We start from the raw sequence: 23,661 nt of genomic DNA, 5'->3' as shown, positions 1-23,661 counted from the left end.
TTGTGCTTACAGTTTCAGCTCCTTTTGCCAGCTTTGAGTATAACACATTTTAAATTCTAATTTAATTTCTGTATGTGTTTCCTTGCTTGCTAGAATAGTTGAAAATCTCACCTTTTTCTGACTAAAGTTAGGCCCATTACGTAAAAAAATATGAAGCCAATAAAAATAATCATAAAGATTTGAAAATGATCACTTTTATATTAATAAAACAATATTTTTTGGCCATTAGCATCTGATGACTCAGTACTTCTTTTCCTATATGTAGAAAATGTCCTTTTAAGGTATATTTTGAAATAATACAGTGGACATAAAGTTGTGGACAAAATTGTTTGTCTTGAAATTGGTACATGACACCAGTTTCGTAACTTGATTTCAGCACATTTATGATAACTTATACTTGCAACACTTTCAAGAAAATAAAAAAGCTCTAGCAGAGTTCTGTATTTTTAAAAGTTAAAAGAAAGTACATTCAATGTGTATAATTTATTTAATGATTAATATTTTCATATGATAATTAGATTGCCTACTCTGTAGAGCTGTTGAGTGTAAAATTACATAAATTATGGGAAATTGTCAAAGATGCATATGTGTTTTTGGTTTTTGTTTACTTGTTGAATGAGAATAGAAGCCTAATATACATTACTGAACTTTGGCATGGAGCCACAGCTTTTCCACTAAGTTGGCAATTCAGGAGTTTCTTCAGAACCAAGAGCCTAATGAGGCAATAAATATGCAAAGTTAGCTCCTTGAAGGCAATAAATATTTGGGGCACCTGCTGAAGTTCTAAGTATTGCCAGAGTACCAAGAATGCAGATGTCTTGTGAAGTAACAAGCCTTTGAAATCAATGACATTTGCTTACATACTCTGCTGGAAATTGTGCCTGGAATAGAACCAAGGGTAGGACCAGGTTAGAAACCTGCTTCTTCAGACATCTGCATTTCTGTTACTGGCATCAGCACTACTGTCATTTCTTCAGTTGAGGCGTCTGAAATATCTTTAACTCTTTCTCCTGTTAATTCCTCTCCTAATAAGTTGCCATATTTTATCCATTATTCATGTGAAAAAGCTATTCCATCTGTACATTACTTCTGTCATTCTTTCAGGCTTGGACTATTGCAGTACCTGCTCCCTTGGTCATTCTGCCTTAGCACTTTACCCTTCTGAGCTATCTCACGTATTGGTTCACAAATCTTTATTGCCCTTTATCTCTTAATAACTGAACTTCAAATTCTTCAGCCTTAGTTCATGAGTTTTATAGTGGTCCCAGTCTACCTCTCTCACTGCATAATCTACTTTGCTATTTCGTGGATGCAAACAATACCTCATTTTTAAACTTTGTCTTTATTAATGCTTTTTCTTTTTTTTTAAAGATTGTATTTATTTATTCATGAGAGACACGCAGAGAGAAAGGCAGACACACAGGCAGAGGGAGAAACAGGCTCCATGCAGGGAGCCCAACGTGGGACTCAATCCCAGGTCTTCAGGATCACACCCTGGGCTGACGGCGGCACTAAACTGCTAAAGCCACCGGGGCTGCCCTTAATGCTTTTTTCTTATTTCAGCTCTCAGTCATACTGATTAGATCTCTTCCAATTTTACTTACCCATTTAAGGTCAGGACAAATGCTATCACTTTTCTGAAATCTAAAAGTCTGGCTGGAAATTTTCTTTTTTTTTAGGTCCCTTGCATTGTTTATAGTAAATATCACTTAATTTCTAATATATGCTGATGTATACTGATATTTACAACTCCCTACACACATATACTACTGAACAGCAGTCTCTGAAAATACACTTACTGTCTAATACATTTTTTTCCCTTAGCACAGAGTGTATTGTATATTATAGGCACTCAGATATTTGTTCGAATGAGTAAGCATTTATTGTACAAATACTCATCTCTTGGACAGTCCTCTTGAGATTCAGAGAAGAGGAGAGGATAGTTGAGTTCCAGAAGTAGAAAAGAGGAATTAGTTTAGGTCAAGGAATGCAATTGCCTTAACTGAGAAAAAAAATGTTAGTTTTATAACTATATAAATATAAATATGGCAAAATATTTTTGGTACTTGATACTTTGTATTCCTATATAAAATTAGCTATGTGGAAATGCAATAATTATGTTATGTATCAGTTATGATGTGTCTACCTTGAAATCTAGGTCTAGGTCTTTCCAACAATTTCATGTAAGTCCTGAAGTCATGGACTTGGAAAGACCAAATCCAGTACTTTAGCTACTTAGATTATCTAATATAAAGTTCTGCTAATTCAATAAGAAGCCAGCTTATGCCCCCAGGAGACATCCTATCCAACCTAAATTTGGCTAATCTCTGTCAGCTTGTCAGAGGAGCACCTTTCAGAAGGGAATACAATTTTTGGTTTTCTTTCTACATTGTTGAGAATGAATGCATCAATGCATCTACTCTAAGAGAAAGAGGTTATATTCTAAAGACATCTTTAGTAATGTCTAAAGGGTCAGTAGACAAACAGTAAAAAGTAAGTGAGCAATGATGATAAGGCATTACATATAATCTAAAACAACTAGGATGGGAATACGGGAACTAATAACAATTGCTATAATAGTAAAAAAAAACAAAACAAAAAACAACCCAGAGGTTCTCTTTCTTACCTCTAAAAAATCAATTGCTCCTTAAATTGTTCAAATTTAATTATTCTTTTTTTGTTTAAAGATTTTATTTATTTATTCATGAGAGAGGCAGAGAGAGAGAGAGAGAGAGAGGCAGAGACTTAGGCAGAGGGACAAGCAGGCTCCATGCTGTGATGTGTTCATGAAATATATTCAGTTATTATACTTTGCTGTAGTAGAACTATTCATCATGGATATTTCTGCTGCCAATAACTAAATTGTTTGCAAAAAATTAGGTACTTAGTTTATTCTTACTGATCAGCTCTACTCTTTTGGACCAAAGCAACATGAGAGCAAATACTTTCACACTTGTTAGGATGAGTTGCATCTGTCATACATTTGGAATGTTATGATCCCAAGCAGTCTTTATATAATTTGAATTACATTGTATGTTAGGTTTTTGATAAAATTTGGCCAATTTTTACAAAAGAAATTATTTCTCTGATCATTTGGTTCTATCTATTTAGGAATATGTAAAACGGATATTTTTTTAAGGTAATATGTGACCAAAGTTAATTTTCTTCTTAAGGCCTAAATAAAGAAAAAGCAGTTTCCCCCCGCCCCCCACAAAAAAAGGGAGCCCAATGTGGGACTCGATCCGGAGACTCCAGGATCACACCCTGAGCCAAAGACAGATGCTTAATCAATTATTCTTTAATTAATGTACCTTGACCCACTGAAATTGTAAATGGTTACATGTAACCACATTGTACTCTTTTACTATTTTGTACTCTAGAGGATTCCCTATAGCAAAAGTCATAAGTATCTTCCTGTGGTACACATGCCTTGTTTGGGGTTAGAAACTACTCAGTGGGTGGGTGATAGGGAAAAAAAATATTAGAGAGATAGACTTGGGCTTGAATTCTTGTCATGCCAGCTACTCACTGAATAAACTTTAGGCAAGTCTATGTGTCCGTACTCATTTTCTTGGGTAAGTTTTCTTTTCAAGGCTCATTGTTAGGTTGTTCATGCTTTAATTGCATGGCACAGTGGTTGACACATAATACAGAGTGAATGAAAAACAATAATAATTAGTAGTAGCATACTTATTTTTATGAATGCTTTAATGGACAAGGGAGATCTTCAACTTCCATTGGCCATATATGTCTCTGTTTGTCCAAGGAATCGATTTCGTATCCTTCAGAATTCTTACTGGATTGGCAGGAAATGAACTTCTTATGGAAACCCTTACAGACCACTAACACAGCTTTTGTATTTGATACTTTATTCAGACAATGATACCAGTTAGAGTAATAAGTAGTTTGTCCAAGTTAATAATCATAATGGGACTTCAGCCAGTATAGATGTGGCTGCATTCCCACAACAGAATCTCTCCAAATGTAGATTTGGATGTCAGAGTGAGGAGGTGGGAGAGGGGAAAAAATCACCCAGCTAATGAATGGTCTTATAAGAATTGGCTTTCAGTTTGCATTTCTCCAATGTATCTTGGCAAATGTGTGGTCCAGAGTCAGGCAAGCAACCTTTCTTGAGCTGATCATCTACAGACTTTTAGGGCTTACAATTTCTCTAAATCAGTAAGAGGCCACATTAATTTCAACTTGCCCTCAAATTTACAGAATTTTAGTTGCTTCTATGATTCTTTATCAGTTGGTAAATCTGTAGACATTTATCTAATATCAAGAATTCTTGTTCTCCAAACACTTAAATTCTAAATGGTGACCACTTATATGTATTACTTAAAATTTGCCAGAAACAGAAAGTAGCTCTGATATGTATACCTGCCATATATATTTGGAAGCCACAAAAGTTAACAATAATGGGAAATACATGCTAGAATTTACTGAAGAGTTTTTTATACAGGAAGAGGGTTGCATTTGTAAATACAGATAATCTGGGGAAAGCATTCTGATAAGAAGGGGATTGTACAAAAGGTGAAAATTAGATTGAAGTCAGTTTACAGATCACTTGAAAAATAAGATGAAAGCTTAGGTTTTTGTCCTATTGATCATTGCTTCTTACAATTGTGAGTAAGAATAAGGTATCATTCCTTAAGCCTTATCTCTACATAGTCTCTTTCAATCCACTGTGGCAGGGCCCAGGACTCTGCATTTTAACTAACCCAAACATCAGCATGCCCTAGGATTCTGATGCACATGTGCATTATTTCCATTTTCAGTATCACTGCTTGCCAAGGAATAGTAGAATATTTTGCCTGGGCTGGGTGGTGCCTGAGTGGCTCAGTTGGTTGATGCCTGACTCTTTGTTTCAGCTGGGGTCCTGATCTCAGGGTTGTGAGACTGAGCCCTGCATCAGGCTCCATGCTCAGTACAGAGTCTGCTTGAGATTTTCTCCTTCTCCCCCTACACCATTCTCTCTCTCTCAAAAAAAAAAAAAAAATCCTAGGAAACTAGTTTTTGGTATTAATATATTCATAACAAGCTAAAGTAATTAAAGCATGGTTTAATAAAGCAAAGGGTTAAGGGGCATGAGATCAGTCAGACAGACATTACAGTAGTCCAGAAGTGAAGAGAATTAGCACTTGTCTTGGTTGATATAACTAGTTGTGGAAAGGGCATAATAGGTGGGAGAGCTTTAAGGAATATAGAACTAACAAGACCCAGGCATGTATTAGCTTTACGGGCAAAGGATAGTGTGTCCTAACCCCAGTAGATAGTAGTTTATACACCTTGAGGGCAGGAACTAGATCTCATTAATTTTTGTGACAGTAGTTCAGTACAGCACCCAGCACACAATGCATTCTCAACAAGCGTTTGTTCAGCTGTTAGATATGCCTGTCATACAATGTATACCAAAATCAAAATAAACCCTTTTTTCGTAACTCTACTTTTTTAAAAAAAATTTTGACATTTCGCTGGTTTATTTTACATTGTCTTTGACTTCTGATAGAGGAACATATTTAGGGGGATCATTGGGTGGCTCAGCGGTTTAGCGCCTGCCTTCAGCCCAGGGCGTGATCCTGGAGGTCCAGGATCGAGTCCCGCATCGGGCTCCCTGCATGGAGCCGGCTTCTCCATCTGCCTCTCTCTATCTTTCATGAATGAATGAATGAATGAATGAATAAATAAATAAATAAATAAATAAATAAGGTACATATTTAGTTGTCTTATGAAAACTGAAATTTAAATGATTAAAATTATTTAAAATATAATAAATAATAAACATATTTTGAATTTTTTCCCCATGAGCACACATCAGTGAACTTACATCACATCACATCCAGCCATGGAATCGTATGAAATTGTCATTTCATGGAAATATAATACACTTCCACTTAGACATAGTGACAGTTTGTTTCTTTTTTTTTAAATAAGACTTTCCATATACTATATGGCTTTTAGTGGGAAATAATACTTCATAACAAAATATTTAATAATATTTAGCACAAAAAGGTTTTTACTCTTCTAAAGAATTACTGTTTACAAATCTGATCATTTCCGAATTATGCAAAATATGTGAGTGAATTCATAAAATGTTCTCTCCTCTAACTCTTTAAACATCAAAAGGGACCATCTTCAAAATCCAAATGTTTCTCCAGCTTTCCGCAGGATATCACAAAACTTCCTGGCAGTGACTTTTAAACAAGTTGAGAAGTTTTATAAGATAAAAATATTTTTTCAGTTGACTTGACAACCATGTACAATGTTAGTGGAGAGTTTATTTGCCCAAGGCTCTTTGTCAAAATGAATTTAAACTGAGATTATTAAAATGTAGCTCAGTTGCACAGTATGAAGAGAGGTGTTGCTAATGTCTTACTTTAAGAATGTTTCCATATAATGTGACTTGGTTTTAGAACTATATATGTGGAGGTGTATTTCTGCTAGCAGAGAGAGGACTTTTAAAATTATCCAGGAAACAAACAAAAAAATCATGTGCATAAATGGAGCATTTTGATTCACTGTAATTTGGTTGTTTAGAGATCTCTTTGCTTGAGCATCGGACTGCCTAGCTCTGAATCCCAACTCTACCATTAACCTCAGCACATTCCTCATGTATAGAATAGAAGTCATGATAATAGAAACATTATGGGGATATTGTGAGAATTGAGTGATATCATCATTGTAAATGATTAATACAGTGACTGGTGCAGATAAAGGTTCACAATTATTTGTTTTATTTCATATCTGTAGCATTGGGACTAAGCAGTGTTTCCTGATAATTCCAGATGTGTGGTTTTTTTGTTGTTTTTTTTTTTTAAAGTCCTGTCTCATTTTAATGATAATTTTTTTCTGTTACAAGTTAAATGACTTTAGGAAAACTTAACTAACGGTAAACAATGCTTGAATCATCAGATCTCTCCATGGCTATAACTAATTTCTTACATGAGGATCAGGATCCCAAAAGGAAAATGATCATCTGGATGAGAAGTTGTAATCTTCCCAATTTGGAAAATCACATTACACTACTTTAGGAGAATGTCCAAATTGCTAAATCTTGGAAACAAAACCTCTCCTTCTCTCAAATGGACATATTATTTAAGAAGTTTTATTGTTCCTGAAAAAGACCAGTTGCCTCTCAGAAATAATAGCATTTGTGTATAGTTTGAGACACTGTACCACCACAGATGGAAGAGTTGAGCATGTTCCACAGCACAAGTGGCTGTTGATAAAACAGGGTCACCCGGCAACATGTCCTGTGGCCAGAATCCCTCGCTGGTGGAGGTGAGACAGTGATGCTGGCAGGGACTGCATCAGAACCGTACTGCTAGAAGTGCGTTAAGGCATTTTATTCAATTTGTGAGATTCTGCCTTCCGTGCAATTTCTTATTTTAACATCCAAGCAAAGTAAATTCTTGCTGCTATTCTTTACTTGATTTTCCTTAAAGTCCACAACTTCCACCAAAGCAACTTCCTTCCACAAATACAGTAAATTACAGATGATGATGTTTATCTCTTTGTGCTTTTTGACAAGTTAGAATGATAAGATTTCTTGGATCTCTTGACCCCAGAAAAAAAATAATCATGGGTTCCTACTATATTCCTGGTACTGAGCCAGGCATTTAACATCATCCTCATATAATTTTCCTAACAACTAGTTAGGAAAGTATATTTAATAAATGAGGAAACTGAAGCACCTTTCTTTCCTTATTGTTACTTACTTGCCTCTAGTCCCCTGGGTAAGGAGTCAGGAGATACAGAATTCATATCTCTTTCAACTTCAGCATCATTTACTGTACCTCCCAATAACTAAACTTGTCCATACCTACTCAACATCATCTCTTATTTTTCCTCTTTAGCGTCAAAGTATGAAAAACATTTGTCTTCCTATTTTCCCTGTGAGTCATCCTACTAATGTGTGATATAGGCCCTATATAAAGACATTGATTAGATTAAAAAAGAGAAATATGGTTCAACATAGAGCTGAATTTTTCTGAAACTAAAATATGGAACAAGATATTCAGTAATGTATTTTTAGCTTTGTTTAGACCAGAATTTGAGGAGTCGTCAGAAGTTAGCAAAGACAGTGATTTCTTAATTCATTATTTTTAACTCAGAAATTAATCACTTATTCCAGCCATATCATTTTCTTTTCTTTTTAAGATTTGATTGATTGATTGATTGATTTGAGAGAGATCTAGAATGAGAGAGAGAGAGAGCACAAGCAGGATGAGGAGCAGTGGAGAAACAAACTCCTTGATGAACAGGTAGCCCCACATCCCAGGATCATGACCCAAGCTGAAGGCAGGAGCTTAACTAACTGAGCCACCCAGGCACCTCTCATTTTCTTCTTTCAAAAACGTGTTAAATATAATAGTTTTGAATCAAAGTTTTAATTCATCTCCATGAAAAAGTAGTTTGATCATCATGAAAATGTTTATTTTCATTTGAGAAAACATACGTGGTCTAGTTGTGATTTCCCTTAGCATCTTCTATAATAACTCTTTTATTTGGATCTTAAAATACAATGTAGATATTTTAGGTCTTCACTATTTTTATTATGAAATACTATTTTACTATCTAAATCATACAGAATGAGAAAAGGAGACACTTGACTATCCTGCCATCATTTCAAACTCAGCCTGTACAAAACCAATTTTTCCCTCTTCCTCTGCCTCCACTATTAACCTTCACTCTGAGAATTCAGTAGAGATTACATGAGTTTTCTTGCAGTAGAAGTGATTCTAGACAGTGACTTGACTCAGCATTTAGGTAAGATTTATAGAGTATGATTTCAGTCTGCCAGGATCTTAGAGGATGAGCAAGTTGCAGCATTAACTAGAAGTTAAATTGTATAATGCAAGGTAGAAAATGCTATAACAATGTTGTTCACAGAATCCTGTGCTAGGACAAAGATTATACATAGGTAATATGGAAGTTAGTAAAAGAAAACCTCATGAAGGTAACGGACAGGAGAAGTTATCCAGGCAAAGACATTGAAAGAGAGGCACTTTGAACAGGAGAGGAGAGGGAATGGAATTCATAGATGCCAGATGTGTAATGGTCAGTCACATGATTCTAGAGCCAGCCACCTCAGTTCAGACATCACCACTTTCCACTCTCTCACTGTATAACCTTGGGAAAGTTATTTCTCATCAGCAAAATTGGTGTTTTAATAGTTCCTACCTCATGGAGTCATTTAATTCAAGCTTATAAAACCCCTTTCTACAGAGTATGACACATGGAAAATGCCAAATGACAATTAATTGTAAAAAAAAAAAAGACACTAGAAATAATTTGTTGAGGAGAAAATGCAGTAAAGGACTTGGAAGAAGATAAAGAGACCTTGTACCATGTTAAGAGCTGGAAAATGCCATGTAGGTAATGGGGAAGCAGAGGAATGGCAATGGATTGTGTTTTAAATAGACTTCACTAGGGCAGAGTAGGAGTAAAAGGGAGAATTGTTGGTAAAGACAAGAGGCCCAGCACCCAATAATGCCATAATAATTGTTGAGACTAAATACTTTGTAATTCTTTTTAATAGTAACAAAGGAATTGAAAGGAGGTGACAGTTGAGAGAAATATTTGGGAAGTAGAACTAATAGACTTGCCCTCTAAAACAGAGTAAATAAAATAGCCTTGGATGATCTTAGAGAAGGGGTAAATGACCTGAAGATTCTTGATTTGGCAGATTGGGTAGCAAGTGAAGGCACAAAGGATAGAGTGAAAGAAAAAGAGAATACAGGAGTTAAGTAGAGGCTTGAAAGAGAAAATAGAGCAGTTTTTCAACATACTCAATTCAACATTCTCCTAGTACATCCATTTGGAGATAAAGCAGGTTTTTAAATAGATCTTCAACTTAAAGCTACAGATACAAGGTTTACTAGAAAAAAAAATGTCCAGGAATAGGAAGGTTTTCCAGGGACAGCTTGTGTTTTGATGAGTGGAGGAGCACAGTCTAATGAAGCAGATGGGGAAAATAATAGTTTTGATGTGGTTTCAGATTTTATAGAAGGTATGAATAAAGAATCTCAAGGCAGGAACAAGTATCTAATATGGTTGAATAGAAACATAACTATCTCTGTGTTTCATACATACTACTCTGTGAGAAATTTATCTGCAGATCATTTTGATAGAGGTGACTGAACATATTATTTACTTGATTGGTTGGGAAAATGTTTTTTTACTAACTAAAAATAATTACCTTTAATCTAGATAACAGAATTTTTCAAAATAACTCAATCTGAAACCTAATTTTATTTTTGACCTTTAAAGCTAATTTATCTGCCTTTATATTAAGTATTTGTCTGTTATTTAATTGCCATTATAAAATGTTAAAATATATTTATCTAGTGTAATTTTTAATTTTAACTATATTCTGAATCAGCATGGGCATTAATCATGACAATGACCACCCATCATGTGCTGATGGTCTTCATATCATGTCTGGTGAATGGATTAAAGGACAAAATCTTGGTGATGTTTCATGGTCCCGATGTAGCAAGGAAGATTTGGAAAGATTTCTAAGGTACTGAGGTCATTTACTGTTGTTGTATTGTCAATGTTTACATGTGCCTGCTTCCTCTCCCAACCAGGGAAAGTGGCACAGGAGACTGAAGAGGACATCAGATTAGAGATCAAGGCAGTTGGTTCCAATGCTGGCTCTTCCCCTGACTCATAGTGTGAATTGGAACATATTATTTAACCCATCTGCTTCTTACTTTCCACATTTTCTTATAAAAGAACGGGCAAGATGATTTGTAAGGTTGGAAAATTATCTGTCACAGAATTTAATTGCCTCTTCAGAATTTCCCACTGGAAACATTCTCATTGCTCATCACTCAGCACATCTGTTATCACAAAGAACCTCTTTAACAAAAGCTCCACCCTTCCATTGGGATACTTCTAAACTCTGAATTTTTTTCATTTGGACATGGTGTTCACCATTATAATAGTCCTCATTCTCTATTTTCCCACTTTAAACAGTGAGAGCAGTTTCTCTCTGGTTGGAAAAAGAAATGAAAAATATTTATTATTGTTCTAATTTTCATTTTAAAGCCCTTGTCTTTTACTGGTCCCTTTGCTAATAAAGGAGCAACTGAAACAGTAGTGATTTGCAAAGTAGTTAGATTTGAGAGCTGCTTAAAGTATCCCCAAGTCTCACTAAGATAAGGAGGAGCACCTAGCTAGCTAAATCACTATACAGACAAATTTTGTTCAGCTTTCCGTATCATTTAAATTTGCAAGCCTATCTTTTCTGTTAAATGAATATTAAAATCCACCAAAATATGATGTTTCCTACCTTACCCTAGGTGTGGTGTGAACTATGTGCAGTACATCCCATGCTCTTTGTCATGAGAGTATAGAGACCAGTTTGCAAAACATGTAATATCTAATCTCACTGCCTCACTTGCAGCAGGAACCCTTGAGCAGTTCCTAAAGAACATGCATGTATGGCTGCCTTCACAAGAATCAGATATATGATAAAATTAAATGTCACTTTGTAAATGGAAGTTGTATTACAGTGTCAAGTACAAAAATATCTGTACTGTCAATACTTACTTGACAGAGCCCTCCATATATTTAAGTCATATATCTAAGTCCCCAATTATAATTGATTTTTTACCTTTACACATTATTTTGAGGCAAGTTACACTCTAAGTCTGAACTTCTTCATAGTATAAATGTGTATAGTAATAACATCTCACTGTGTTATGTAGGTTGGCTGAGTTAATCCCTATGAAAGACCTTTATAAAAAAAACATTGTTAACTTTAATATTATTATTAGGATTATTTTATATAGTTGTACGTAAATGATTCTCATATATGGGATGGCTTCTATAAATATTCAGTAGAAGAACTTATAAATAAAAGTAAGAGCTTATTTTTAACATTATAAAAAATGCATCTTGTTGCTATGCTAGTTATAACAAGTTTTTATGTGAAATTCAGAATTTTATACATATCTGCATATTGCCAGGTCAAAGGCCAGTAACTGCTTGCTCCAGACAAACCCCCAGAGTGTCAATTCCGTGATGGTTCCCTCCAAGTTGCCAGGGATGACATACACTGCTGATGAGCAATGTCAGATTCTCTTTGGGCCATTGGCTTCCTTTTGTCAAGAGATGCAGGTAAGGGTTCTGTCCAGATGCGATTTTTTAAGTGTATGTTCACATTCATTGTTTAGAAGCATTGATTGGAGGTGGGAAGAAGATGACTTTATTTCAGAGTTCGTGGCTCTTTTAAGAGCACCCCAATCTTGGAAAGAAAGATTTTCTAAGAAAAGGTTACTGCATTTTTTCCCCTGGCACTTTGGAAGTGATAGAAATAAGGTGTGGCCATTTAATCTAAGTCAGGAAGGAATGACCCAAGAATTTCAATTTCAAAAATGGCACTGAAGTCAGGGAAGTATTTATACTGTGCCAGTTCAGTGCTTTTATTTTAAGTCTCTTTCTTACATGGTATGTAACTGGGTGAAAATATAATAAAAGCAATACATGAACATATAATTGTAGAGGAAGAGTTATATCTTTTAATCCTGAAAATAAAATGTTAAAAATATGTTCTTCAGAACAAAAACTACCTGAGAGTATATTTTTAAATCATTAAACTAGATGAAAAGGGCAAATATGTAATGGTAAACTTTGCAGCATCTATATATTAATATTCAAATGGTCACTAACTACTCAGGCCATTTGTACCAGCCTAAAAAATATAAGGTCTGGAAGATTGAGCAAAATGACCTTCTTAATTGATATAAGAATTTTAGCTCTTCTTACTTTCCCTGTTTCTTTTCTTCATTCTTTTGGCTGCCCTTCCACTACCTGCCTGTCTATTCCCACCTCTTCCCAACATACACATGCACACTTTGTATTGCAGGAGTAAACTGATAGTCATGCTTTGAGTCAGTTGGTAGCTATATTTCATTCTACCTAAGTTTCAGTGACTGCTTCAAAGGAGTTTGGCTTTGTTAAAGGTAATGCTATTTTGGAGTACTAGCAGCATACATTATAAGTTTTAAAAAAAAGTATGTGGCATTACAACATATCTGGTGCTTTCTTGTCTTTGTAATTCTTATCCAAGGAATTGTTCACTTATCATTTTCCTCTTATCCATTTCCCACACTGGTGGGTAAGCTCTGTTTCTCCAGCATCTAGCCCAGAGGCTGGCACATGGCAGGCACTAAGTGACTGTTTCAGTTAAGATTAAAATAAGTGAATGTTTGAAGGAGTTGGAACTGTGTTCAGTGTGACATGTCAAAAGATGTGTAGATTATAGAATCCATCTGGCAATAGTGGAGCTCAGAAGAAACTGTGGCAGGGCACCCCTGGGTAGCTCAGCCAGTTAAGAAACTGACTCTTGGTTTCAGTTCAGGTCCTGCTCTGAGGTCATGAGATCAAGCCCTGTATTGAGTTCCATGCTCAGAACAGAGTCTGCTTGAAATTCTCTCCCTCTCCTTCTGTTCTTCCTCTCTGTCTCTATCTATCTCTCTCAAATAAACATATAAATCTTTAAAACAAAATGGGGGGGGGGAGGTGACTGCAGGTGTAGGTGTGTGATTGTGACCTGGTTCCCAAGGGTTTATAGTGGCAGAGCTCTGGGTCCTTGGAACTTCGCATCAGGTGTGATAATTCAACAGTAAGCAACTTGGCTCTTTACAACTGTCCCTGAAACCTCTCTGACCTTGCTTACTCTGCTCCTATCCTGGACCTTCAGACAGTCAAAACATTGGTATAGTTTTATTTTTTGAATCCTCATGGCAAAATGAATGTTTTGAGATACACTTCCATGTGCTGAAATTAGCATTGTTTTGGAAAACAGACTAGACTGTTTATGGTCACTGTTGTAGAAGTATATGGGAGGTAGTTTCAGTTCATGTGGTATAAAGAATTGATAGAGCTGATAAATGGAAAATTTTAATGTTTTATAAAGTACCCCAAATGTCAGAAACACTCTGCAAGTGATCAACTACAAACAAGATTTTTGTAAATTTTAAATTATTTTTCATAAAACATTATCTTTAAAAGCTTTTAGAAATTATTTTATATTGCAATTAAATTGTCCTAATACCAGTCTACAATATTTTGAACTCTAAAATATATGCCACAGAGTACATAAATCATTTATATTTCTGATCTAATTTGATTCTTATAAATATTATATGTCATGGTTATTAGTCCTGTTTTACAGATAAAAAATTTGAGGCCTGTAGAAGTAAGTCTGTTAAGTTCTTACACCTGTCAGAGGGAATATTAGGTTAAAATCCAGACAGTGGAGTACATTGTAACCACCTTGCTCTACTGCCTCTTAGAGAACTTAGACTTCTTTATAGGTTAAAATCATAGATCAGATCCCAGGGTCCCTGGGTGGCTCTGACTCTTGATTTCAGCTTAGGTCATGATCTCAGAGTCATGAGACTGAGCCCTATGTTGGGCTCTCCACTGAGTGTGGAGTCTGCTTAAGATTCTCTCTGTCTCCCCCTCTCTCTGCCTCCATCCCTGTCTCTCTCTCTCTCTGTCTCTAAAAAAAGAAAAAAAGAAGAAAAAGAAAAAAATCATGGAACATATCCCATGTTTTAACTGAATTTGTTTCTTCTGCTACAGCACCTGCATCATCAGTGTTAAGAAATATCTTAATTGATTTATTTTATTTTTCTAGGCTGTTTTGCTCTCTCTCTATATATGTTATTTCTCACTAACCTACCTGCACAGATTTTCTTCCATCTCTAAAAGTGTAAACGTTTATTACATTATTTTAAACCTGTATTCCTCAATGTCCTAGGATGTTGCTGCGTCTTAAACTAGGCATTTTGTAAGTGAAATTAAGTTTTAGGTTTTAGGTATTCAGAAATGTTCTTTTTTTACCCTCAAGTTTTATGTGCATGATATTTTTATTTATAAAATCACATTTTTCTTTATTCTTATCTCTGTGTAATATTTATTAAGAATTATTTTTAAAGCAGTACCAGAAGGAATTAGACTGCTGTGGAAAAGCAACACATCTTGAGTCAGGGTTTGATTGGAGAACATTGGTTGGAGGGGCATGAACCGTCTTTGGGTTTTTCCTCTTATTAGCTATGTAACATTAGTCAAAGTTTTTCCCTTTAAGATATACTCTACCGATCAAGAAATTGGACTATGTTTTCTTTCTGAGTCTTAGAGCTAAGAGAATGGACTTCTGATTCCAGAATCATTTTCTGATACAACTCTTGAAAATCATGAGTTCTGATTCCAAATTAGTAGAGTACAAAGAGTAGTAACTAGATCAATAGAGCCATTGAAGAGATTATTTACAAATGCAGTCACTGATTTGATAAGTATTTATTGAATTCCAGCTTCTTTTCAAGCATAGTTCTGTACACTAATAGTAGAGCAGGAAACAAAGACCTCTCCCTTTGTGCCACTTACAAAAAACAAAAATATTTATAAATACATTTTGGTAAACATACTTATTTTTGTTCCGAAAAGCAGGCAAAAACATTTATAAATACATTTTAGCAAATAACATTTAGCAAATAAATTTAGCAAATAACATGTCAGTTGGTAATAAGAGTTTTGGCAAGTTGTAAACCCAGGTAAGAAGGGTAGAGAGTAAAACCATGGATGGGAGGGTGGGGATGATATTATTTTATATAGGGTGATCTGGGAATGCCTCTTGGAGAAGGTGACATTTATTTTGAGATCTGAAGGCAGTGATAGAGCAGGCCATGCATTTGTCTCGAGAAGAATATGGAAAGAGAAAGCAGAATGCCCTAGAATTAAGTTTAAGATGTTAATTAGACATTCCAACTAGATCTATAAGTTGGTCTGGGATAGATATTTATATGGAAGTCATCAATAAGTAGGTGATATTGAAGATGTGACACTAAATGATTACAGCAGAAAAGGAGTTAGATAGAAACGAATCAGGAGAGACAGAGAAGTTGGTGACTACCATATTTGGAGCTGAGGAACATGAGGAAAAACCAACAATTAAAACTCTAAAGAAGTCTATTGGTAGGAATAGAACCAAGAGGAGGCAGGATCATGGAGGCTCAGTGAAGACATTTTTCAAAGTGGAAATGAAAAGAGCAGAAGACCAGGGAGTAAAAGGAAATCTGAGAACATGTAACAGATTTGTTTTTCCCACAGGATTTGGTACTCTGTTCATTGGAAATCCCTGAACATATTAAGTGTCAGGAGGTATAACTTAAAAATATAGTGGAAATAGTTGTGAGGTATATAATACTGGACCATTCTCCTGGTTAAGCCACACATGTATACCTGTAATGGAATCACCACATCTACCAGTCAGTCATCCAGCCTTTATAAACAAAACAAGTCTCTTAGAAAACAGGCTTTGTAACATCAAACATCATAGCTATCAGTCCTTTTTACCATTGTCCCTCTGGCACCTAAAAGAGTGCTCAATAAATATTTTTTAAATGAGTAAGTGAATCAATTGAATGATGGAATAATGATTCTAAATTTTCATTAATAGTCAAGACTTGTATATATAATACAACCAAATAGCATGAAGATAAACTAAATGTTATTCACTACTAACTCAGTGATTACCCAAAAACCCAGTCTATAGGGATAGATAGCTTATATTTCATGTCTTATATGTGAGTTAATCAGGCATCCTATGACCATCCCATTTCTAGTTAGTTATAAATAAGTATCAAGCTGCATGGAGTCAGTATTCATAGCAGTTCTTCAACATGTGTGTCTCTGATAGAATCTTAGAGACAATGACAATTGGTCCATAGTATTTGAATTAGCTAAGAAGTATGGTTCTCCATACGTATAAACAGTTATACACAAGCACTAGAGACCTCAACATTACATACATGCTGATCTAATTAATGATGTAAATTTACCCTCAGGATAGTAACTTAGGTCTGCAAAATATTTTTTTTTAAATTTTTATTTATTTATGATAGTCACAGAGAGAGAGAGAGAGAGGCAGAGACATAGGCAGAGGGAGAAGCAGGCTCCATGCACCGGGAGCCTGACGTGGGATTCGATCCTGGGTCTCCAGGATCGCGCCCTGGGCCAAAGGCAGGTGCCAAACCGCTGTGCCACCCAGGGATCCCATCTGCAAAATATTTAAAGGCATAGGCATCTGTTGAGGCATTAAAAACAATGTTTAAAGGCTTGTGAAATTTAATTTCCAGTAGTAATAATAGCTCACTCTTCTGACTTACTGTGCTAACTTCTTGATGGCTGGTTCCTGAGTCCTAAGCAGTTGGTACCTCCAAGCCATCTGGTGTCTTGTGGCTGAGTCAGCTCCAACAGCATCAAGTCATCACGGTAGGTTCCTGAATTTACTTACCCTGGCTCAGAATTCAGAAGTATGGGTGTTTCCCTAGAAGCAGTAAGGAGTGGTCACACAAGAGTTGCATTTTTTGAGTGAGAAGGAAGTGTGCTAAAAAATCTGAAGACCTTCAGGAAACCTAAGCTTCTGCCTTTGGTTTTGTAGTAGGCACACAGTGAATCTATACCATATAGAAAACTTCCTGCTCTGATCAAATCATATGGTAACTTAAAAAGTAATGATAGTTCTAGTTTCACATTTCTCTTATATTGAATCAGTACACAAAGACAATGGACTTCTGAAACCTCTCATTTGATTCAGTGAAGAGGCTAGCATTGATATAAGGTGGCTTATGAAGAATTCTAGAAGACTGAGTCTCTGATTTGGCATTATGAAATTCCAGAGGCAATAGGAATTTGGACTTTAAAAGATGTGGCATCAAATAGCCCTCAATGGCTAGTAATTCTTGGAGCATCTAAGTAAGATAGCATCACTGATAAAGCATATCAATGTTGATGAAGTTATAAATTTTAAATCCTTCTTTCCTATAAGATCAATAAAACTATGGTGGGTTAAAACTACTAGGAATTGATTCTGAATGTTTTGTATTCTAATCAAAGCTTCATCTATCCTTTGAGCTTTAACCTTGCATAGTCTGTGAGTGCATGAGTTTCATGGCAGCTTATTTGACTGCATAATCCAGCTGTTTCCTTTTATAGAACTCATTTTTTCCTGTGAGTTTTTATTGACATGGGCTTTTTTTTTCTTAATCTCTGTCTTTGTAAATTACCTATTTATATTCTCACCCATTTTTCAGTTGTCTGTTTTTCTTGCTGATTTGCAGGAGTTCTTTCTATGTTCAAGGTGAAAATTCTTTTTTTTTTTTAATAATTAATTTATTTTTTATTGGTGTTCAATTTGCCAACATACAGAATAACACCCAGTGCTCATCCCGTCAAGTGCCCCCCTCAGTGCCCGTCACCCACTGAAAATTCTTTATGACTTAGCAACAGTCTGGTATGTGTGTGCTAAGTTTTTATACACTGTCCTTTGTCTCTTAATTTTGAGGTGGACTAAGCCATTAAATTCTCCCATGAAGGTTGTGCTGTTTTTATTTTTTTGTTTATTTCTTTGTTGTCTTATAAACATTCTTCCCTACCTTGGAATTAAATTCTTAAATGATGCATTCATTTTCTTCTAGCTTAAATATTTCTTTAGCACCAGAGACAATTTGGATTTGCTTTTTAATGTATTCATGCAAACAATTATACATATTATATAATGTTATGTTACTAGGCACATAAACAAAGTTTTTCATTTGCTTCATCTGTTTTTTTCCTTTCCTTTTCCATGTTTTCATAACTTGTGCCTTAAAATCTATTTTGTCTGGCCTAAAAACTTCTATCCTGGCAAATATTTTCTGTATCTATCTTCAACCTTTCCAGATATAAATATAACTATGGATATGGATATAGATGTAAATATCTACTAGAGAAATACCATAGCTAGATTTTATATTTTTCTGTTTAAGCCAATGTAATAGGGTTTTTTTTTTTTTTGTATTTTGTCAGCTAATTTAACATTTTTACTTTTTTTTTTTTCATTTTTACATTTTTTTAAATTAGTTTTATTTGGGATTTTTATTGTCAGCCTATTTTGTATTAGTGTTTTATATTTATATTCTGTTTTTCCTCTTTTTCTCCTTTACCATTTCCTGTAAGAGAAACCAGCTTTTTCTCTGCATTCAAAAATCATTTTTTATATGTTGTTACGTGTATCAGGAATCAGTTTTTCTCTCATGGTAAATAGTATTCCACTGGTAGGTAATCTGTGTTGTTGTTGTTGTTGTTTTAATCAACTAACATCTTAATAGACATCTGGGATGTTAGCTCTTATGAGTAAGGCTACTCTGATCATTTTTGAATGTATATTTGTATAGATATGTTTTGTCCTGCAATATGAATATATTAACACATTATATATTAATATGTTAATTTCTTATAAACTGTGGCCTGGGGACTGGCTGCCTATCTTTGTAAACAAAGTTTTACTAGAACACAGTTATCCATATTTGTTCATTTGGTCTTTTTGGCCACCTTCAAGCTACAGTGACAGTGTTGAATAGTTGCAACAGAAAACATGTGGCCCACAGCCTAAAATATATACTCTATGGCACTTTATAGGAAAAATTTGCTGACCTCTATTGCAAGTACTCTGAATTTCATTATATTCTTCTAAAGAGTATCTCCTCTCTCCACTTATCCACCATCCTCCCTGCCCCGAGAATTACGTTAGATTCAAACTGGAAAGTGTCTTACCTACTGTGGACAACAACTTATATCTTTAGTCCACTTTTTCCTTACCTGGCCTATGTGGAGTATGTTCTCTGGATGTGTGGGTCAAGTGCCATCTGAAGACAGGCTTCTCTCTTTTCCTTTTGAGATTGGCCCATCAGTTTTTGACAGCTTTCCCCACAGTAGTTTCTGTCTTTACAAGTCTAAAAAGATGGCATATTTTTCACTATTGCTTTAGCCATTTAGTGTCATGCCATCACCACAGCCCACTGTCAGGTCAAAGCTGCAAAGTTGGTAAATGCAACTTGTGCTAGTCCCTTCAGCTCCCCTAAAAGGTTCACCTATCTTTGTTCATTAACCAGAACCAGCCTGAACTTGTGTTTTGTATTCTGTCTACAAGTGATGGTTGTGATCTCCAGGATGGCTTTTTAGGGGGAACTTACTTACCTTATCACTGCAGGAGGGAAATCTTTTTATTTTTTGTCTCTCATACTAGGAATTTCTGCATCATTTATCCTTGAAATATTTCAAATAGTTCCTTTTTACTTTACATTCTTTTCTTTGGGGCTTCACTAACTAGGTACTGACAGTTTTCCTTTCTATAAATTTTTTGTCACTCCTTCACTCTCTTTAACACTCTCTGATGTGTTCTGTTCAGGAGTCCTTTGCAGCTTGCTGCTTCATTTGTTGGCTGGGTTTGGACTGCATTTTTCTCCATGTCTACTACTCAACTTCTGCCACTAATGACCTTGAAGTATTTGGTGTAGAAGAAGTAAAAGAAAACATCAAGCTTATTTGACTGCCAGTGGCCAAATCTTCTCTGTTAAAGATTAAAGGTTCTGAGATGTAAATGAGCTAGATTTCTAGTATTCCCCCCCCCCCCACTGTGAGGAAGTTTATGACACTGGCTAAAATCCAATTATTGCTGCTTTCCATGGTCAACATTTATTTAGACTTCTCATTTTTATCAGTCTCTTTGCTTACCATTAGTATTCAGTCCAGTCCTGTGAGATCATATTCCTTCTTGAAATACATCATTTAGAAGTTCCTTTTGAGCAGATCTGTTGGTGGTTAATACTCAGTTTTTGTTTCCTTGAAAGATTCTTTATTTAACCTTCAGTCTTGAATAAAATTTTAGCTGAGTTCAGGAGTTTACATTGACAGTTATTTTTATCCTCTTGCCACTTTGAATACACCATGTCCTCACTTCCTTATGTTGGTGCCAAGATGCTGTCTTCGCCATTTTCCTAATTCTAAAAACTTTGAACATTTCACTCTTTTAGGATGTTTGTTGTAGAGTTTCATAGATATCCAGTAATTGCGAAGACACTTAGCTAGTTTTTAAGATTTTTTAAAATAAATAGATATTGAATTATATTATGTACTTTGTACCAAAGATACAGAAATCATAGATTTTAAAGTTATTAACATACTTGATTACACTCATCAAATCTCTGATATTACGGTAACCTTGTATTCTGAAGAAAAACCCAACTTGGTCATGGCATTGCATTTTTATGCAGTGCTGGATTCAATCTGTTAAAACTTGCTTAACATATTTAAGTCTAGATTAATAAATAAGATAGATTACTACCTTCATTTTTTTCTGAAATCTCTGTCTAGTTTGGGTATCAGAAGTGTGTTTGAAAGTGTTCCTTCTTTTTCTATCTTCTAGAGAGCTTACATAAATTGAGAGTCTAAGCTTTTTGAAAGATTGTTAGTTTTGGGACCAGATGTATACTTTGTGGGAAGATATTAAACAATTACTTTTAACTATTTTATGGTTACAGGATAGTCTGCCTCTATTTCTTCTTGGGTCCATTTTAGTAAGTTTTTAAAAATATCTTTTCATTTCATGTAAGTTGTCAGGTTCATTGCCATAAAATTGTTCATATCTTTTTATTTCTTTTTGAACTCAACATTATCTGTAGTTCTACATTCTTCATTTCATTCCTAATAGGTTTTTTTTTAGTTCTCTTTTTTATTTATTAATTTTCAATTTTATTAGCATTTGTTAAGAACTAGATTTCTCCTTTTTATTATTCCTTTGAGTCTTTGTTCTTTGTGTTTTAAATTCACTTCTCCATTTTCTTTTCTTCTACCCATAAAAGTACTGCAATATTCTATGATGGAAAAGAATGTTTTTAAAAATATTTTCCCTTATTGAATTACATTTGCAACCAAATGTTAAGTTATTGAAATTATATTTTGGAAGATAATAAAGGCAAGGAGTTATATGTGTAAGATTTAATTGTTACTTTCACATTTATGCACTTAAGATTTTTTTATTTTAACATAAATTTCAGAACATCTTAATGTAACTATTTGCTATAAAGAAAGATATGTGTGTAGATTATCTTTGAATATAAAATTTAAAATGTATGATTTTTATACATGGACAATTAATGTTCCATTTAAATTATTTCATTTGAACTATATAGTATTTACATTTTAATATTTTTAAAAGCCTACTTGAGATAGATACCCAAATTCCTGTTATATGCTTTTAATGGTCTTTTCTTATTATGGAAGAATTTTTAAAAAAAATATTGCATTATTATTTGTTGCTTTTCTAGAAGAAGCTGAAGCATGCATTTCTATCCTGGGTTCCTATGTAAACCATTTGAAGTTTTAAAGTTCTTTTCTTAATTGATACATTAAGTGCTTTCAGCAATTAAGTTGCAAAATTATTTGACTCTAGCCTAACATATAAAGTACTTGGTTCTTGCCTCTTATTACCTTTTTTTTTTTTTTAAAGATTTATTTATCTGAGACAGAGCACCAGTGTGCCTGTGCTAGCGGGGAGAGAGGCAGAAGGAAAAAGAATCTCCAGCAGACTCTCCACAGAGCCGGAAGCCTGAGGCAGGGCTGAATCTCAGGACCCTAAGATCAACTTGAGCCAAAAATCAAGAGTCAGACCCTTAACTAACTAGGCCACTCAGGCATTCCTTGCCCCTTAATAGTATCCTTGCAATATTTTAAGAAAGGGCTTGATATTACATAGCGCTCCTATTATACATATGAGATATTCCACTTTTCAAGGTGAAAACAGTCCATGTCCTTTCTTCAACATTTTCTGACGTTACTTTTGACAGTTTAGTTTGAAATCCTGAATCGTAGTTATTTTTAAGAATGAGGCTGTAATTTACTTACTGTAAGAGTCCTGGCCTTGCAGAACATAGAGGGAAAAGAGATCTCAGTCTATGAGAGATTTATTCTACATGGTTGTGCTTATCTTGAAAAGCCGCCAAGTTTGCTTTTATGCTCCCAGTGCCTCAAGTGGGAATCAATTAGAGTACCTGCTGTTTTGAATAACAGATAATGGGGTAAGGTCAGAATTTAGACCACCAACAGTGTTCAATAAGTCAGTAGTATTCTAAAACTACAGTATACAAGATTTGCTTTTTTGTTCAATATACATTTGTTAACTAATGAGCTTGGCAAAAATAACTCATGGTGCAATACAACTCAACTTTATTGAATATACATAAAGCAAAATTGTTTGGTTGTTTTGTTTTTTGTTTGTTTGTTTGTTTGTTTGAAAATTCAGCATTTGATCCCATGATTATAAGACCTCTTTAACGTAAAGGTATTAAGGGGAAAAAATACATTTTAGGAACTATAATTCTCAAGTTAGACATCCACTAATTCAAATATAAATGTTTGCACAAAAGTACATGATAAACAACCTGTTTATTTGAAAGTCTAAAATACTACAGAAAAGCAATTTGGTTTAGTCATTGACATTCTTTAAAATAAATCCCTGGATGAATTTTTGGTAAATGATATATGTAGATAAAGCATATAAGCTAGGCTAAATCATCTCCTAAATATGATATATTTGAATGAAATATTTGGAAGCAGAAAAGCAATCACAGTGGATAAAATAAGGTGAATAGAATATATCCCACTCTTGCCATACATTATATAATTTTAAGAGCTTATAAACATTTCAGAATTCTCTATTTTTAAAGAAAGAAAAAATTGGAAAGTATTATTTCAGGCCTTGTGACAAATTCAGTTTTAGAATTGTAACTGACCTGCTTAAAACATTTTTTTTTAAATATA

At 34.6% G+C, this 23,661-nt stretch overlaps 1 protein-coding gene across 2 annotated transcripts in view; it reads left to right on the top strand.

Annotated features, from left to right (window-relative positions):
* The window catches only part of ADAMTS19 (ADAM metallopeptidase with thrombospondin type 1 motif 19), a 229,458-nt gene that overhangs the window by 118,515 nt on the left and 87,282 nt on the right, over positions 1-23,661 (top strand). For both annotated transcript variants that reach the window (XM_041764550.1, XM_041764551.1), the window contains 2 exons: positions 10,388-10,528; positions 11,982-12,132. In XM_041764550.1, coding sequence (XP_041620484.1) covers positions 10,388-10,528; positions 11,982-12,132 — 292 coding nt within the window. The remainder of the gene's footprint in view (positions 1-10,387; positions 10,529-11,981; positions 12,133-23,661) is intronic.

This window comes from Vulpes lagopus, chromosome 7 (genome assembly GCF_018345385.1).
Source record: "Vulpes lagopus strain Blue_001 chromosome 7, ASM1834538v1, whole genome shotgun sequence".
Classification (NCBI taxonomy): Eukaryota; Metazoa; Chordata; class Mammalia; order Carnivora; family Canidae; genus Vulpes; species Vulpes lagopus.
The sequence above is the reverse complement of the archived record's forward strand: the minus strand, read 5'-3'. Positions and strand labels throughout refer to the sequence as shown.